This window comes from Odocoileus virginianus, chromosome 8 (genome assembly GCF_023699985.2).
Source record: "Odocoileus virginianus isolate 20LAN1187 ecotype Illinois chromosome 8, Ovbor_1.2, whole genome shotgun sequence".
Taxonomy (NCBI): Eukaryota; Metazoa; Chordata; class Mammalia; order Artiodactyla; family Cervidae; genus Odocoileus; species Odocoileus virginianus.
The window spans coordinates 59,701,457-59,721,322 of record NC_069681.1 but is presented as its reverse complement, the minus strand read 5'-3'; the positions used below and the strand labels follow the sequence as shown (position 1 = coordinate 59,721,322).

The 19,866-nt window shown below is 39.3% G+C and overlaps 1 protein-coding gene across 4 annotated transcripts in view; it reads left to right on the top strand.

Annotated features, from left to right (window-relative positions):
- BORA (BORA aurora kinase A activator) overlaps positions 1 to 19,866 on the top strand; it is a 27,137-nt gene extending 7,271 nt beyond the window's left edge. For 3 of the 4 annotated variants that reach the window (XM_070471587.1, XM_070471590.1, XM_070471589.1), the window contains exons 5-13: positions 2,230 to 2,311; positions 9,036 to 9,101; positions 9,644 to 9,700; positions 10,114 to 10,340; positions 10,875 to 10,931; positions 11,235 to 11,367; positions 13,581 to 14,188; positions 18,183 to 18,314; positions 19,552 to 19,866. In XM_070471587.1, the coding sequence (XP_070327688.1) occupies positions 2,230 to 2,311; positions 9,036 to 9,101; positions 9,644 to 9,700; positions 10,114 to 10,340; positions 10,875 to 10,931; positions 11,235 to 11,367; positions 13,581 to 14,188; positions 18,183 to 18,314; positions 19,552 to 19,617 (1,428 nt within the window). In that variant the 3' untranslated portion in view covers positions 19,618 to 19,866. The remainder of the gene's footprint in view (positions 1 to 2,229; positions 2,312 to 9,035; positions 9,102 to 9,643; positions 9,701 to 10,113; positions 10,341 to 10,874; positions 10,932 to 11,234; positions 11,368 to 13,580; positions 14,189 to 18,182; positions 18,315 to 19,551) is intronic. The other variant, XM_020887826.2, reaches the window with a different exon arrangement.

Sequence of the window (19,866 nt, the reverse complement as noted above, 5' to 3'; positions counted from 1 at the left end):
ATTCAAAGTGAAGAGTATGGCTAATGTTGCAGAAGTTAATGTATCAGTAGCAAATTAAATTCATGTTTATATATGTGAAATACAGTAAATACATGCACATAGTGAAAACAGAAAAATCCAAACTGCAAAGAAAAACACATAAAATGAAAACAAAGAGCCTCTCATTCCCTGTCTTACTCCTTGAAAGTAATTGCTGTAATATTTCTTAAGTGTACTCTCAGATTCATTTTGTGTATGTAATAGCTCATGTCCTTTAAATATTTGCACTTAAATAGGATCATCATTCTGATACTCTTTTGCCCCCCTTTTCTGCTTAATCGCTTAGATTTTATTTTTGATTATCAGCACATAGCAATTTTTAGTAAATAGCGTAGTATTCCATGATATGAATATATCATAATCAAATCCAGCCCCCGTTGACCGATGTGTAGGTTGTGTTCAGTGTTTTTCTGCAATGAACACACTTATATCTTTATGGACTTGCTAAATCAGAGGTTTTGTGTTTCCAATTTTGGTATATTTTGCCATATTGCCTTCCCTAAAGGTTATACCAATTTGTTCTCCAGGCCATGTTACAATACTTCCTATATTCTCTTATCTGTAATACTGGCTGTTAGCAAACTGCTTATAATGCTATTCTTACTACTTTCAAATTTTTATCTTGTTATTGGATTTCCATCTCTTTCATTTTGAGTGAACTTATGCTTTGCTTCTTGAGTTTGTGGGTCTTTTATATTCCTCTTTTTTTCTGGGAACTGTCTGTATGTCTGCTCCCTACCTTCATTATTTTGTCTTTTCTTTATGTATTCATAGGTAGTTTAGTCAGGAAATTAGTTTTTTGTCATAAGTATAGCAAAATATAAAGAAAATGTTGTGTGTTACCTTCAAAGCATAGAGATGGGAGGGCAAAATACTGTATTACTCACTGTATTAGAGCATTTGTATAAATGTCTTTCCTCTTTCATTCTGATATAAAGTGAATTAAGCCTAATACAGTAATACAGCTTTTATCCAAATGCTGTATCTCCATTTGTTAGAGTACACTGCCCAGTGGTGTGCCGATAAATATATAACACCTGGCCCTCTGACTGAGGGGAAAGTATGAGTTTTAGTGATCTGCTGTCCATAGCACAAATACTCCAGCCATGGCCAGTTTCAATTTAGTGATGATGGCATCGCTGAATGGGAAAAGAAATGTACGTGGGACACCATTATATGCAGGCATTCTACCACACAAATAAAAAAGACGTACAGTAAGTCCCCTACTTTCGAACCTTCAAGTTGCAAACCAGAACCCGTGCCATCAACGTCAGGCATGAGTGAAATCGCAGCTCGCCCTCCGTCTCCTGTTGCTGACGATCCTTCAGCTCTACCATCTCCCACCTCTTCCCCCTCCTCCAGTCAGCAACTCTTCTTGCCTCTTCACTTGATGTCAGCTCCTGTATGCCAGGAGCTGTACTATTATACTTTCCAAGGTATTATACTGTAAGATTCAAAATGCTTTCTTATTTGCTTTTTCTGTTATTTGGGTGAAAAGTATTATAAATCTATGATAACATAGTATTATATAGATGACTGTGTTAGTTGGGTACCTAGGCTAACATTGTTGGACTTATGAGCAAATTGGACCTGCAAACTTGCTCTTGAAACAACTCATTCGTTTGTAGGGGACTCTCTGTAAATAACCTCAGGAGCGTAGATATTGTTACGTGTAGTAAAAGAATTAGCAAGCGATGATTTCAGTTTTTATTTTATTTTTTAATATAATTTATTTAAGTTTACATAATTTTAGTGTTGGCTTTGTTTAACAACTGATCCGCAGTATTCCTGAAAATTTTGAGAGTCAGGACAAGGTAGCTCCAGCACACCTCCTCTTGGTTTACACATATACATCTGTCTTCCTTTATTCCTTCCCTCTTTATCCTCCCTTTTGTCAACCTCATCCTTCCCTCCAAAAAAATTGGGGGAGAAATGAAAGATATTTTCTTTATGAATAATACGCTTAGCTTAATTTGCAAATTTCAAATGTAAGTGGTTGATGTGAAGCTTTAAACTTTCTCTTTATATTTTCTTTAAATTTCTTCTATTTCACCTTTGCTCACTTGGGCTTTAAGTATTAAATTTTAAAATATAACTATAAAGTCTGTATGTAGCATGTTTGATGGTTATTTAGCACAACTACCTTTTCCTATTTCATATGCCTAATTGAAGGACTTTTAATTCTCCTAGTTTTTCACTAAGGATGTCATCGTACCCTCTCCTTGGACTGATCATGAAGGGAAGCAGCTTTCAGAATATCATTCCAGTAAATGTGAGTGTATTAAAGATTGAATCAATAAAAATCATAAAAATAGAAAGCAGTGAATATAAAACAACATATATAGTGAAATATCAGTTTATCTGCTTTGGTGAGAAGCTTGCTATAAAATTAAACTTCTGGGATACCAGGTTTAACTGTTTAAAAGTAAGGATTCTAAACTTAACTAAAATTTACAAAATTCTTTTTTTTTTTTTAGCCATTCTCTTCTGAACTTAATTTTTTCTTCATTATCATTGTGAATATCAAGTTATAATGTTGGTTATAGAGACCCATAGATGCAGAAATAGTATTGGATATAGATCTGAGTTGTTAATGATTTTTGCAGTGATTTTGAAGGTTAGTTTTTTAAATGAAATCCTTAAATTGTTTTTTTTTCCTAGTTTGCTGGTTTCTTATAGTAGTAGAGGAGGAATGGGCATTTTTATGATCTCTGGGGTGGTGTAATACAGCCAGTTATCTGCAAAGTTAATAAGGAAATTGAAGGTCAAGCCAACAATCTTTCAAATGTTTTTCTACCTTCAGGAAATGGTTAGCTTATATTTGCTCTCACTGTCCTCTGAGTTGTGAGCAGTGTTCAAATACTGCTTTTATATACACATCCCTCACTTCAGTGGAATTGCTACTCTTCAGAATAGCACACATTAATAGGATACAGTATAAGAGGGAATATTTGTCCTATTCTTTATCAAAACACAACAGTACTGGAAAGATGGGTCGAGCACTTTTCATGTGCCCAGTATTCAGTCTTTCAGTATTCTTGCAACAGCTTGTATGAAATAGGTGCTGTTATTGACCTCATTTTGTAAGTGAGAAAACCTAGTTTTCAAAAGGTTAGAGCACCTGTCCAGGGTTACAGAAATAAGGTGTCAGAACCTGGCTTTAAAGCCAAGCATTTCTCAGTTCAGATTCAGTACTCAGTTCAGATTCATTACAAACTAAAGGTGGCGTGCGGTAGCCAGTGGAGACCTGGGTTGTGGACCTTCTGTACTGTAAACCGGAAGGAGTGATCTTGATCAACTTTTTCAGTGCTTTTGCTGCTGCCGCTGCTGCTGCTAAATCACTTCAGTCGTGTCCAACTCTGTGCGACCCCGGAGATGGCAGCCCACCAGGCTCCCCTGTCCCTGGGATTCTCCAGGCAGGAACACTGGAGTGGGTTGCCATTTCCTTCTCCAGTGCATGAAAGTGAAAAATAAACGTGAAGTCGCTCAGTCGTGTCCGACTCCCAGCAACCCCATGGACTGCAGCCCACCAGGCTCCTCCATCCATGGGATTTTTCCAGGCGAGAGTACTGGAGTGGGGTGCCGTTCCCTTCTCCTCAGTTTTTTATTTCTAAAATCAAGGGGTTAAACAAGATGGGTATATGTTAGCCTCCCTCCCAGCTCTGAAATTCTGTATCCAAGGTAACATCTGCATAGATACTAGGTTCCCTGCCCCCAATTTTTTAATGTTGGATTTTCAAACAGGTGAATCAACCTTCTTATATGATCTTATTTTTAAACATTATTTTATACTTAGAGTATCCTGTTTTAAAGTGATGTGAATCAGGGAGATGCTAGAAATAGCACATATAGCCTCTTTGGTATGCTCATCAAGCCCATGATGACAGAGTGTTGTGGCTGATCAGGGGAGCTGTGCTGTCCAGGATGGTGTTGGAAGACAGTTCAGTTCTCTGTGGGTCTCTCATTTCTATACGTGTCATGAAGGGTGGCACGGACAGGTTTTGTTCCAAACTATCTTTTCAAGGATGTTTGTATTGTGAACATCCTTGGAGAACAGAGATAGAGCCTCCTTCTGGAGCAGAAGGTAGGTTTGTGTTGATGTCTAATATAATAGTGGTACTGTCTCCCTCTGGAGCAGGTTGGGTTGCAGCTTATGAGAATGGGATTTCCTAAGCTCAGGGTTCCTTGGTGGAGACATGGACCCTCTGTGTGTGCTGCATCCGCCAGGGCTGTTTCGTATCACTTCCTTAGGATTGATGGTCAAAGAGAACTGATGTGAACATGAAGCTCATGCTGCCGGCTGTGCTGAGAATAATGAAGTCCTTTGTCTTTGACCCGAAGCCTTGTGTCTTCAGCCAGTGTCCATGGAATGTTGACATGCTAACTTGTCAACTCTTCATAGTTCTTGACATATAGTAGCTATTAGCCACATGTAGCTATTTAAATTTGAATAAACTAAAATTTGAAGTTTGGTTTCCTGGTCATACATTCACATTTTAGGTGCCCAGTAACCACACCTAGTGGCGACCATGTTGGCCCCAGATACAGAACTTTTTCCATCATCACAGAAAAAACTCTCCTGGAAAATGTGACCTTAGAATAGAGGATGGCAACCTCTATCTAAAGGACCAATTGTTAAATATTCTAGGCTTTGCAGACCATCCTATTTTTATTGCAGCCACTCAGCTCGAATGTACCATGAAATCAACACTGATGATACATAATGAGTGTGAATGTGTTCCAGTAAAACTTTATTTACGAAAAAAGGTAACAAGACAGATTTGGCCCATGGGCAATCATTTGCTGACCCTTTATCTGGAGTAATACTGTCGGAGTTTGAGCCGTGCCGTATAGCAGTATAGTTTAGTAGCTGTGTGACTTCACATGAGTTACTTAGCTTTTCTGTGCCTCACTCTCATTACCTGTGAAATGATGGTTGTTGGGATGATTAAATGAGATGATACCTCCAAGACCGCATACTTAGCACATGGTAAGTGCTCAGTGTTATTTACCTAAAGAATAATAAAGGAAGTTGTGAGTTACAGGGGAAAATGATTTTGTTTGTACACGTGGGCTTTATGCTGTCAACTTTTACTATTAACCAATATTTATGTAGCTGCTGCTGCTGCTGCTAAGTCACTTCAGTCGTGTCTGACTCTGTGCGACCCCATAGATGGCAGCCCACCAGGCTCCGCTGCCCCTGGGATTCTCCAGGCAAGAACACTGCAGTGGGTTGCCATTTCCTTCTCCAGTGCATGAAAGTGAAAAGTGAAGGTGAACTCAATCAGTTGTGTCCGACTCTTTGCGACCCCATGGACTGCAGCCTACGAGGCTCCTCCACCCATGGGATTTTCCAGGCAAGAGTACTGGAGTGGGATTTATGTAGCAGGGTGCTTCAATGAGTGTACTTGTTGTGTTTTATTTATGGACTTAAATGAGAATTTCTTAGAAAAGTATACACAGGCTGAGAATTGCTGAGCTAAAGACAGTGTGTTTATCTGACTTGATTGTGCAGAGCTAGAGTACTCTCCAGAATGACCACACACCCTGCGTGCCCACCTGCAGTGTTTAGGATTCCTGTGTCTCTACACTCCTGCCAACACTTGGCTTTCAGATTTGTGCTGTTCTAATGTGTTGGGGCTTCCCTGGTGGCTCAGTGGTAAAGAATCCACCTGCCAATGCATGAGACCCAGGAGATGTGTTTGATCCCTGGGTTGCTGGAGAAAGAAATGGCAACCCACTCCAGGATTCTTGCCTGAAAATGGCATGGACAGGGGAGCCTGGCAGACTACAGTCCATGGTGTGACAGAAGAGACATGACTTAACAACAACAACAGTGGTTTGTTTGACATTCTCAATGATTGTTTTAATTTTCATTTCTCATATGCTCACAGCTTTTTTATATCCTTTTGTAAAATGCCTATTTTTACTTTGTTGTAACTGAATCCATCTATGTTTCCTCATTTGATTGTGGTCTTAAAGTTATGGAGTCCTTTTAGAGGAAACAAATGAGACAATTGCTATACAGTTGAACAGTGTTGTGATAATGCCAGAGTCAGGGAATTGGGAAGAACAGTCAGGAAAGAGTTTTAGAAATACCTAGAGGTAAGAAAGAGAGCCTGTTTGTTTTTTATGTTACTCAAATAATGTCTGGTTGGAGGAAAAGTGCTAGGTTTGAAAGGGCTTTATTTACACCATTAAGATGTTTGGTGAAAAAGTATGAAAGTGTTAGTTACTCGTGTCTGACTCTTCTCTGAGAGCTGTGGATGGTAGCCTGCCAAGCTCCTCTGTCCATGGGATTTTATGGGCAAGAATACTGGAGTAGGTAGCCATTCCCTTCTCCAGGAGACCTTCCCAATCCAAGGATTTTGAACCTGGGTCTTCCACATTGCAGGCAGTTTCTTTACCCTCTGAGCTACCAGGGAAGCTCCTTGAGGTGTTTGAGCTCCAGCCTAGAGACCAAGGGTGTTAGAGGGTTTCTGCAGCAAAGCACCTTTACATTTGCGTTATAGAAGGTCACACTGCCTACAGCAAAGAAGGCATTTGAATCTAGAATTTTATTTATTTTATTTTTTACCCATTCTGATAGTAGACATTTAATGAGAGACTTTAAATTATCCACCCACTCATTCATCCATTTATTTACTACCTGATGATTTTTCAATTTAAGAAGCTTAATACTAGTCATTACCTTTATATTTTTTTTTTAAAAATTTTGTGCACCCATCTTTGACTCCTGTCTTGAGGGGAGGAAAAAAACTGAGTGCAGTTTTACTGATGAAATTGCAGTTTCTGTCAAAATGGCCTGGCATTTTAACTCCAATAATGGATACCCATTTAAACAAACCTTTATTTATGGCAGCTCTGGGTCTTTGTTGCTGTGTGTGGACTTTCTCTGGTTGCAGCGAGCAGGGGCTATTCTCCAGTTGCGGAGTGAGGGCTTCTCATTGCGGTGGCTTCTCTAAGCACAGGCTCTAGGCTTAGAGGCTTGTAGGCTCAAGTAGTTGTGGCTCGCAGGCTCTAGAGCACAGGCTCAGTAGTTGTGCACGGGCTTGGTTGCCCCACAGTTTGTGGGATCATCCTGGCCCAGAAATTGGCTTGGTATTCCCTACCTTGGCAGGCAGATTCTTAACCACTGGCTCACCAGGAATGTCCTGTCCATACCTATTTTGAAAAAGCATCTAGCCACTGAAGATCTGCTTGACGACATTGACATTAGCTAACATGTGTCCCCAACCTTTGAAGGTCGACAGAGAGACCAACCCTGCTCGCCTTAAAAAGGATCTTTTGGTGCCTCCTTACTTGCTATGGTAATCCTTGTGTTTGAGCCTTGTGGGGATTCCCTGGTGGCTGAAATGGTAAAGAATCTGCCTGCAGTGCAGGAGACCTGGGTTTAATCCCTGGGTTGGGAAGATCCCCTGGGGAATGAAATGGCAAACAACTCTAGTATTCTTATCCTCAGTTCAGTTCAGTCATTCAGTTGTGTCCAACTCTTTGCGACCCCATGAACTGCAGCATGCCAGGCCTCCCTGTCCATCACCAACTCCCGGAGTCCACCCAAACCCATGTTCATCAAGTTGGTGATGCCATCCAACCATCTCATCCTCTGTCGTCCCCTTCTCCTCCTGCCCCCAATCCCTCCCAGCATCAAGGTCTTTTCAAATGAGTCAGCTCTTCTCATCAGGTGGTCAAAGTATTGGAGTTTCAGCTTCAGCATCAGTCCTTCCAATGAACACCCAGGACTGATCTCCTTTAGGATGGACTGGTTGGATCTCCTTGCAGTCCAAGGGACTCTCAAGAGTGTTCTCCAACACCACAGCTCAAAAGCATCAATTCTTCAGTGCTCAGCTTTCTTTATAGTCCAACTCTCACATCCATACATGACCACTGGGAAAACCATAGCCTTGACTAGACGGACCTTTGTTGACAAAGTAATGTCTCTGCTTTTTAATATGCTGTTTAGGCTGGTCATAACTTTCCTCCCAAGGAGTAAGCGTGTTTTAATTTCTTGGCTGCAATCACCATCTGCGGTGATTTTGGAGCCCAGAAAAATAAAGTCAGCCACTGTTTCCCCATCTATTTCCCATGAAGTGATGGGACCGGATGCCATGATCTTAGTTTTCTGAATGTTGAGCTTTAAGCCACCTTTTTCACTCTCCTCTTTCATTTTCATCAAGAGGCTCTTTAGTTCATTTTCTGCCATAAGGATGGTGTCATCTGCATATCTGAGGTATCTAGGCAATCTTGATTCCAGCTTGTGCTTCCTCCAGCCCAGCATTTCTCATGATGTACTCTGCATATAAGTTAAATAAGCCTGGTGACAATATACAGCCTTGATGTACTCCTTTTCCTATTTGGAACCAGTCTGTTGTTCCATGTCCTGTTCTAACTGTTGCTTCAACTGCATACAGGTTTCTCAAGAGGCAGGTCAGGTGGTCTGGTATTCCCATCTCTCAGAATTTTCCACAGTTTATCGTGATCCACATAGTCAAAGGCTTTGGCATAGTCAATAAAGCAGAAATAGATGTTTTTCTGGAACTCTGTTGCTTTTTCAGTGATCCAACAGATGTTGTCAATTTGATCTCTGTCTCCTCTGCCTTTTCTAAAACCAGATTGAACATCTGGAAGTTCACGGTTCACCTATTGCTGAAGCCTGGCTTGGAGAATGTTAAGCATTACTTTACTAGCATGTGAGATGAGTGCAATTGTGTGATAGTTTGAGCATTCTTTGGGATTGCCTTTCTTAGGGATTGGAATGAAAGCTGACCTTTTCCAGTTCTAGCACTCCAGTCCTAGGTTCTTTCTGTAGCACTCCCCCAAACTGGAAAATAAATAAATTTAACAGAAGTTTGTCAAATTATATATTTACATATGCAGGCATTTATTTTTTAAATGTAAAATAAAAGCTCCCACATTTTATTTTTTTGTTCTGGAGAAAGTAACCCTAAAGTAAATGAATAGAAAATTTAAGATTTTTCACTTAGAATGTTTTATAGGTATCAACACAAATAATGAATCTCCGGTTGGAAGAAAGCTGACCATCCATTCTGAGAAAAGCAATGGTGAGTATGAATATAAACTGGAAAAGAAATATGTTCTATACTAATGCACCATTTAATATTAAATTCAGTTCATGTGATAACGTTTTACTCTGGAATTGAAATTGTTTGCTTTTTATAAGTGAGCTTTATGAAAACTGACCTTGAGAAACAGAATATTAAGAGATCTATCTGGCCATGTTTGAGAAACGGCAGTAGTGTGTTATGTTGTGGTGCAAAGCCTGTGGATTGATTTTTGGTTTTAGAAGGCATTCTTTTGAAACTTTGTTAATATTGGGAAATCTGTCCCCAAATTTAAGCTGGCTGCTTTTTTAATTCACGTGCCAACAGCACAGCCAGGAGTTAACTTTTACCACTGATGGGTTTACATCAGCGTTAGAAAGTAAGGGAACCTGTTTATGGGAAGATGGTATGGAATGGGATGTATAAAGGAAATGACTGAGGTTGGCTGGATCATCATGGGGAGACAGTTGATTGGGAAGTCCGTACTGAACTGCTTGCCTTGATTTAACCGTGTTTGTATTCATTTATCTGCTTGCTTCCAGCTGCTTGCCAGACATTGCTGTCTCTTCCTGTGGATTTTAATTTAGAAAAGATATTAGGTAAGTATTGTATTTGTATTTGTTTAAACCTTTAATAACTTAAAGATTTTGTTTTAATGCTTTTTTGTAAATGGGCATCTGTGGCAATACCTCTTTTTAAAGAGGTGGGGAAGCCATCCTGGAATTTCTTGTTTTTCTTTACTAAGGCCTGAATTAGCCTTTTTGTCATAATGAGCTTAACTATAGACATAAACTATTCACGGACACATCTTATTGATACTACCCATACTAATAAGGAAACACTCAAAAAAGTATTTCAAACAGCACCTATGCAGTTAAACTTTTGCCCTCTTTTTGAAAAAAATTCAAACATAATACAAACTGCTTTTTTAAAAAAAAAATCAGACAACTAAAATATAACTGCTCTTCCGAATGACTAGCTCTGCCTTTTATTCTGTTAATATTAAATGTAGGTGACTATTTTAGACCTGATGAATTTGCAGATCAGTCTCCTGGAAACCTCAGTTCTTCATCCCTCAGAAGAAAGCTCTTTTTAGATGGCAACGGAAGTATCTCTGACTCCTTACCTCCAGCTTCTCCCAGAAGTCCTCATAGTGGTGCCCAGGCGTCACTTGAGGTTTTTTGTTCAATAGAGTTATCTCCTGTGCAGTGTAGGAGCCCTGTGCAGACCCCGAGTTCGGTAAGAAGTGGACTAACAGTGGCTGGTTGGTTGGCTGTAGGCATCTTGGACCTAGAAGTTCCTGTTGCTCTCAAGAGGAATGATTCATTGTCTGTTGGCTTTTCTATTTCATGCGGGTTAGCGCAGTTCACATTTTGTCATTAGGTATAGGAATGGTTTTGGTCACTCTCCAACTATATATTTAGAGGTAAATGAGTCTCAAGAAACTTCAGTGTAAGTTATTTAAGATTTTCAGCATAACACAACTAGATTGGTAGTAGTGGAGTAACTTAATTTTTTTCATAAACTGCTACTTAGTATAATGGTTTGTGTAAATATGGTGTATTTATATTTTATCTGTCTAGTATATTCTATTTCAAAATTTTGGAACAGTCTTCTTAACTGTCCTCACAAGATGCCTTGCCTTTTGGTGTCTTTTTTTCTTTTTTTTTAACCTTTTTTCTTCTTATCATAGTTGAGTTACATTGTTGTGTTAGTTTCAAGTATACGGCAAAGTGATTCAGTTATACATACATATGTATCTATTTTTTTCAGATTCTTTTCCCATGTAGGTTATTACGAAATATCGAGTATAGTTCCCTGTGCTATACAGTAGGTCCTTGTTGATTAACTATTTTGTATATAGTAGTGTGTATGTGTTTATCCAAAACTCCTTGTTTATCCCTCCCCGCCTTTCCTTTGGTAACCATAAGCTTATTTTCTGTGTCTATGGGTCTGCCTTTTGGTGTCTTGCCTTTTGCCACAAAGCAAAGGTGGCATCTGGCTCTCTGATGACTAACCAAAATTATACAACTCAGCTTATAAATGTGTTTTGAAAATAAAGATAAGTAGCACTTAGTGTAACAGAGCTAAGGAGGAGAACCCTATAATTTTATTTGTTTAACTTTATCACAGGGGCAGTTTTCTTCTAGCCCTATTCAGGATAGTGCAAAAAGATACAGTTTGGGAAGCATCACCAATCCTTCACCAATTTCTTCACCCACTTTCTCACCAGTTGCGATTCAAATAGGAAAGACACCACTCTCAGGTATGTCTTGTAATAAAACGCCCAATTAAAATTATTATATTATCAGTGTTTATTATTACAGAGGCTTTTTTTAGCTTGTTCTAACTATAGAGCTCCAAATGACTACTAACCCTTTTGAAATTTAGAAACCTGGGTTGTTTTTTGTTTTTTGTTTTTAACAAAAGGAACAGTTTACTTTCAAAGACTGAAATTCTCAGCAAGGTTTTGCTCTCATGTCAGATACAGGTAATTTGACTAGCACTATTTATATCAAATATCGTACAAGCAGAATCAAAGAAAGATGGCAGTTGTAGAGATAAGTTGGCTTTGGAATGCCTTCCACTGTGTAATTCAGACTTTGGTGATCAGATACCCGGGCTTCTCAGGTGGCCCTGGTGGTAAAGAACCCACCTGCCAGTGCAGGAGACGTAAAAGACTGAAGGGCAGAGGAGCCTGGCGAGCTACAGTCCATAGGGTCGCAGAGTCGGACACAGCTCAAGTGACTTGGTGCGCACACATACAATCAGATATTTATATTTTGTAAAAGTGTATTTGTTTGCATAAAGTTTTTAGGTGAATATAGTGTGAGGGGATTTACATATTTCTCTTTACACTATATTAGTTTCTTTTAAAAAAAATTACAGCACTTGTTGAAAATCATTCACAGTTTACAAAAATCTATTCATGGTAAATACAGTTTGAAAACTGAAAACTATTTTTGTTAGTCTTCCCCTTATATATGTGCATGTGTATATGTGTATGTATATCTCCACTCATACATGAACACACACACACATAGTTCTATATCCTGCTGTTTTCACAAAGCATTTTAAGTATTCATAAGTCATCCAAGTCATTTATTATTGTTTGAAACCATGATTTTGAATCACTGTATGATATTTCATTTCATGGATGTACCTTTGTTTTTAATCATTGGCAAACATTTAGATTATTTCTATTTTTTCCTGGTAAATACATTGTATTGTATATATTTATTTCTTTAGGTTAAAATCTCAGAAGTAGAATTATTTGGTGAGCAGGGGTGACTGTTTTTAAGCTCTCGAGGAATTTTGTCAAATTTTCTTCCTGAGAGGTTGCACCAGTTGAAGTTTTCATCAGTGGTGTGTGAGGAAGTTATTTTTCCCCCATCTAGCAACACTAGTCTTCCCAGTGTTCTTTTTGATGTTTTTTGATGGTTTGATTCTTTATGATGTTTGTTGATTCAGTGCATTACAAAAAGGTCTTTTACTGCTTTAATTTCTGCATCTTTAATTTATTACAACGTGGAATTCTTTCCAAAGGTTTATTGGTCATTTGTTTGGGAAGGTGAAGGAACTATTAGTTCAGACATCAGCAGTTTTGTTCAACAATGGCCACTCATTGCTTTAATTTCCCTACTCTCTGTTATTTGTGTGGCCAAACACGTCGTGAGTTCATTTACTGTTGGGAGGATTGTTTATGTGCTTTGCCCATTTTTTAAACTTTTGTTTTTATTAAGTTAATGAAGTGTTGTAAAAAACTTAACTTTTAAGGCATTTTTATAATTTCGTTTACCATCATTAAGCTCTTTATTTTTGCAGACCTTGTTTGGCACTCTTTTGTTTGCCTTTTCATGTTGCTTACAGTGCCCACCTGGGTCTTCCCAGGTGGTGCTAGTGGTAAAGAACCCACCTGCCAATGCAGCAGACATAAGAGACACAGGTTCAGTCCCTGGGTTGGGAAGATCCCCTGGAGGAGGGCATGGCAACCCACTCCAATATTCTTGCCTGGCGGGCTACCGTCCATAGAGTTGCACAGAGTCGACACGACTGAAGTGACTTCGCACTCAACCAACTTAGCACACAAGTGTGGGTAGAGAAACAGATTATTACGTATTTCATTTACCAGGTTATTTTGCAGCTGTCAGCTGGTTTGTTCTATATCTTGGATTTGAACAGCATTGCTGTAACAATATGTTTGTGAGGAAATGATTTTCAGGGAATAAAATATTTTGTTTAACTACAAAAGGGAAAACACCAGAGGAATTATTTTTGAAGAGCCTCACCCTGCCTGTGGATACACATTTGTTTGTGCTGTTATTTTTGACACCAAAATTTCACTTCAGGAAACACCACCACTGTTAGAGACATCCGGTTTTGCTGTCATGGACTGTGATGATGACCATTTAGTAATGGCTTTTCCATTTTTCATGAGGTGATTTTTCCTTCCCCATCTCCCCCCCCCCCATCTTTTAGAACAAAGGAAGTTTGCTTTTCATTCTCCTGATGCTTCATCTGGAACCAATTGTAATGGGATTACCAATCCATATATCAGAAGTCCTTACATCGATGGCTGCTCACCAATTAAAAATTGGTCTCCTATGAGACTGGAGATGTGCAGAGGAGGTGCTCAGTATCGGACCTCCCTGATTCGGGTCCCTTTCACTCTCGAGGCTCCTGGCGAAGATGAAGAAGACCAGGCAGCGGTTCCTTCCACGGACGCTTCCTCCCCAGCCACGGGCCTGGCCGGAGTCCCCCTGCCACAGTTGGGCAGCGACACTTCGCGCGGCGCGCGCTTGGTGGTGACCGCCATGTCCATCACCCAGAGCCAGTCCGGAGCTTCGGAGAAAGAACTGGAACTGCTGCAGGATGTGGAGAGTGAGAAGGAGAATAACACTGTGGATATGGTCGATCCCATCGAGATAGCGGATGAGACCACCTGGATTAAGGAGCCGGTTCATAATGGGAATTTACCCGCAGCGGATTCCGTGAGCGGGATGGCATTCAGTATTGAAAACTCTCATATGTGCTTGTCACCTCTCGCAGAAAGCAGTGTCCTTCCCTATGAAAGCAGTAACATTCAGGTAAGGTGTTTGACTGTTCTGGAGTCCTTTTCCTTGCTCCCTTGGTGTTCGCTAGCCTTTCCTTTATAAGATTATAGTAAGAAAGAAGATGGGTTTGGGACCTAGCCTTCCCGTGATTAAGACTCCTGGCTTCCACTGTAGGTGGCGTGGGTTTGATCCCTGGCCAGCAACTAAGATCAGACATGTCCCGGGTCATGGCCAAAAAAAAAAAGAGAGAGAGAAATAGGTTAAATGTGAAACCTACAGCATTATATATATTTTTTTGAGTCAGCATTAGATGATATCAAGAGAGTTGTTTTCTTTGGCCTGGTGATGCATATTTAATAATCATATTCACTGATAATTCTTTGGAGTAGGAAAAGAGAGCAGAAAAGAAATCAAGCTGCTTTGTTTTTACAAACTGCTAGAGTCTGGCAGCTTCTCAGGGTTCACCTTTCTTTCCTGTGGAGCTAGTTCCAAAGGAATTCAGTTTGTGGTGTAGCTTTGTATTCTAAAAATACAATAGTTTTGGTTTTTCTTGTATATGATTTAGGGAGAAGACATAGATGAGAATAATTTTATGTGGGTTTTTTTTTTGTACTTTTAAAAAATGTGATTTATAACCACCATTTTTCACTTTATCACACAGTTCCAATTTTGTATCAAATATCAGGAAGGCACGATTCATTCGACAAATACAGTTCACAGTTAGCAGCTTCCTTTCAGAAAGACATTTGTTTCATTAATTGCCATATTCTTTGAGTTGGGAGTTTTGAAAGAACTTTTAAAATAGTCAGAAAGGCAATTCTACCTCCCATTTCATAGTAACAATGTCTAATAGTTATGTAGCTCTTAAAATATACCAGCCATTATTTCAAGTACTTTACATGTGTTACTTTGTTTAATTTTCACAATAATCCTATGAAATAGATGTACTGTTGTCCCCATTTTACAGATGAGGAAACTGAGGGCCAGAGAGGATCAGTAAATTGCCTCTGTAGCTAGTAAGTGCTCAAGCCAAGATTCAAATTCTGGCAGTCTGGCTTTAGAGTCCATGTTCTTTAAGTTAATACTGATTCGTAATACTTAGTCTTCCACTGTGCCAGACACTCTCCCAACCTCTTTATACTAATCCATCTAATCCTCAGAACTCTATAATGCTATAGTGCTGTCAGTTTTGACATGATAAAGTTTAAAACTCATGGAGGGATTTTTAAATGACTCCAAATTACATATACTCCTTTGCTCATATTTAATGCCTATATTGTCTATCCTAACTTCTAGGATTGTTGCTCAGAAAAATACACTAGAATCACCTTCACATATTCCAACTTCTAAATTTGGTTCCTAAATAAAGAAGCACATCAGGTCAAACTTAGTCTTAAAAGTATTGTTAACTTTTTTGCTCTCTTTTTTTCTTCCTTTCTTTCAGAACTCTTATAGAAGCGCTAGAAAATACTTTTCATGGACATACAAATTAATCATCCAGTCCAACCACCCACTGGGAGCCTGTCTTACTGCTAAATTGCCATCCACTGTCTCCCTGAGTACCTGCAGGGATGTCCCAGCCTATCTTAGAGGACTTCTCTCTCTGCATTTACAAGTCTCCTTCCTTAGCAAGCTAGAACATAGTTCTTTCAGTCTGTGGTATCTACCAATCAGTTTCAGTTTTACCTTTTGGGCTTTAGCAGAAAATTTCGTAGTTTAAAAATATTTTCATACACCCTTTACTTCCAACCACAGAGGTAGCTCCTGATATTCAAAAATGGCCATGTTTCTCAGGGCCTTTTGACTTGCTTTATTGTGACAGGCTGGCCTCCAGGCATGGTACAGCTGTGTTCCTGGAGTATCCCTTCATCCTGACCTGAGAATTTCCGCAACCTCTCCCATGTTCTATGCCCCGTTCTTCTCTTTCCAGGCTTGCTTCTCACTTGACTGGAACACATTTTCCAGTAGCTTTCTGAAGAAAAGTCCATTTTTCAAGATACTGCACTTGTGCTGATATATCTTTATTCTGTCACATTTGAGAATTTGGAAATAATTGTCCTTCAGACTTTGACGGCGTTGTTTCGTTGATTCTATTTTCAGTGCTGCTGGTGAAAGATCTGAAACCATTTTAATGCTTCATCTTTTTGCACTGGTCTCACTTTATCCCTCTCTGGAGTAAAGGGTCCTGACATTTCAGTGACTCTTTGGTGTGGGTCCCTTTGCCTCAGTCGTACTGGGCACTCAGTTCCTTATGATCTGTAAACTCTTGCCCTTCACTTCTTGGATCTTTTCTTGAATATTATCTTCGATTTTCACTGTTCTTTTCAGAAGTCTGGTTGATTCTCCAATTTAAACAAATCTTTTCACTGTTTTTTAACTCCCTTTTGTTCTAATGTTGGGGAAATTTGCTCAACTTTATATAAGAACCCTTCTATTGAGTTTTTATTTCTGCATCTTGAATTTCTGAGCTTTTTTGTTACTGGTGCTTGTTTTGCCCTTGGTATTGATTCAGAAATCTGTAGCGTGGCTGGCAAAGCATTGCGTGGCCTGGCTTGGCTTTACTCTCCAGCTTGGTTTCCCTTCCTTCTCTGTTTCGGTCACGTTGGCTTTCCAGAGTGTGAAATACCATGTTGGCTCCCGCGGCCTGTGGGGGGTGGCGAGATGACCTGTGTTGTCTGGTTGGCACACAGTAGGCACTGACATTAGTAGCAGTTAGATGGGCGCTGGCGGGGGCGAGGGAGGGGGTCAGCCACCATGTGACCTTTTGGGCACCTGTGATCCCTTCCTTCCTAGAGAGTGGGGCAGATGCCCTGCATACCGTCCTCCCTACATCACAAGGGTTTTGTTCAGATGGAATATGACTCCCAGGGGTGAACATGCATCCACCCCTGAAAACTGGAGACATTTTTCTTAAGGTGATGATAGAATGGACTTTCCGGGCTATTCTGATGTTGGTGATGGGGGCAAATGTAGCTCCCTTAGCTGATCATAGGTGGCATATCAGGGTGTTACGTGCAAGATGACTGCCTTGTGGGCTGTGTTGTTGGGTGCTCAGCACTGTGTGGTTAAGTGCAGTGTGTGCAGTGAGTGGACAGAGGCAAGGGGGCCTCAGCTCTTCCTCACCTCATTCCACACCGTGAAAGTATCCTTCCTGAGCCTGTCTCCTCATCTGTGCAGTGACTAGGGTATCACAAGGAGAAAATGAGAATGATATTACGCTGAGTACCATATGGGGCCTGGCACTTTTTTAGGCCCTCACAAAATAAATATTTGTCCTGTTTGTACCAAAATTGAAGTTTGCTAGTGTCCCTTTTTTTCTTTTGCTCTTTTGGGCTGTAACAATTGTTGTAGAATGCTACAATTTTAATTAAAATGAAAAGTTGAGCTAACATCTAGAGCTATATATATATATACATGGTATTATTATGAAGGTAAGATTTTTTACTTCAACAGTAGGTTAGAGTATAGGACATCTTTTAAAAATGTGTGTTGTTTTGAATCCTCTTAAAGGCAGCATGCCTTTTAGGTAAATTTTATTTAGAGATGCAAGTAAACCTTTAGAGACAAGCTTAGTAAATAAATTGCAAGACGTTGATTTGTAATTATTTTCATCCACCGGGTGTGAGCACAAAGTAACAGAAAAATATGTTCTTGGTGCCTTGTTCACTGATTTAAAGAAAATTACAAGATGTATTTTATTAGAAGGAATTGTAGTAACTGCTTTGAAGAAGAAACAGTTCTATGTAGAACTACCTTTTATGTTTATATATTGCTTTTAAAATTCAATATAATCAATATTAAATATTACTTGTAGTGTTCAGTTGTGAATGATATATATAAAGTGATTTTAATGTTTTTAAATGGTCTTTATATTTAATTATATAAGCCATATCTTATATATAACATTTTATATAAATATTCTAAAATAAATTTAAACATAAAAGTTTCTGAAAATAAATTTTGTGGTTAAGTGAATTAGTTTGTGGTGTTATCTGTGGTGGTTCTTCTCTTTCCTCATTCCTGGCAGATGGATAGTGGCTATAATACACAGAATTGTGGAAGCAATATTATGGATACCGTTGGAGCAGAAAGTTACTGCAAAGAAAGTGATGCACAAACCTTGGAAGTCGAGAATAAATCTCGAGTTTTTAATACAAAGGTATGGAAAAAAATACAGCAAGTTTGAAATGGTTGTAGTTTATAAGTATTTTACTAAATGTGACTTTTATTAGCCTGTTTCTTTTCCCCATTTTGCTTAAAACTCCAGTATTATCTTTATGCCTCATCCTGTCTTCATTTAACAGCAGGAGAAAGTGCTTCAGACCACTTCATTTTCCTAACTCTTCTGCTATGAGGGAGCATAAAAAGATGTTGGGGTTGGCGGGGTGGGGGAGGTAATGCTGCTTTGGAAATGGAGCTGAAATCAGTTCCTTTAAGCTACCGGGCAACAGGAGGAGAGGGTGTCAAATAGGAGGGAGGTGGACCTTTTTGCCTAATATTGTCTCAAAGCTAAACATAAAGAGTTTTGATTATTAGAGAGGGAAATAGTACAATTGAGAGATTACACATCAGTTAAGAACAGGCAAGGGTAAGGACTCTTAAAACCCGAGCCTTCAGAGGTAAGATATATGTATCTAAAAAGCTGAGTATTTATACAAAAGTACACTGTTGATGTGGACATTCACGGAACCTCCAGGGAGGACAGCTATGACTATGTACAGGAGACCCTCCATATATCTGCCAGTTCCACATCCATTAATGCTTCGACCTCAGATAAAAAATATTCAAGGGAAAAAACTCCAGAAAGTTCCAAAAGCAAAACTTGAATTTGCCATGTGCCAGCTATTTACATGGAACTTATATTGTATTTGCCACTATTTACATAGTATTTATACTGTATTAGGTATTATAAGATTAGAGATAATTTAAAATCTATGAGAGGATGTGCATATGTAAACATCAGTACTATGCCATTCCATAAAAGGAACTTGACTGTCCACAGATTGGGGTATCCTTGGGGGGCCCTAGAACCAATTCCCTGTCCATACTGAGGGACAACTGTATTCATATCTTGAAGAATTCCATTATAACTTCAGGCACTAGTCAGGAGAATCTGATCTTTATATGCCAGTTTAATATGCAGGCCACGCTGTTTCACCTTCCCTCCATTTTGTCACGCAGCATGGGGGACAGTAGTTGTCCATTTAAATGCGAGCATTAAGACACAGGAAGTACTTCTACGATACAGAACACTGATCTGTAACAAAGTGTCTCTTCTCTGTCCCTCTAGAGTGCATAAGGAAATTTGCATCTAGGTTTTAAAGACAGTTCATATAATTGTTGTATCCGTGAATGGTCCTGTTTAAACTGAAAATAAGGTATTTCTTTTTTCACAGCAAGATCACTCAATGCAAAGGTGTTGGATGAAAACTTCAAACCTGCCTCAATGCAGCAGTCCTTAGGATACCTCTCTCAGAACCAAAGACTATCACTGGACAGCTCCTCGTATTTTTTATGCATGGGGTCAATGTGATCATAACTGGGGAAAAAACTGCTTCAACTAACATGCTGAGCTTTTTGCTTTCCCTCCTTAATGTGAAAAATCAAGGGCTTAATTCAGTGACACAGAAACAACAGAAAAGCTCCTGGAACTTTCAACAAGTTACTTCAGTACAGGTTCGATTTTTTATCAATAAATATTTTTATATTGA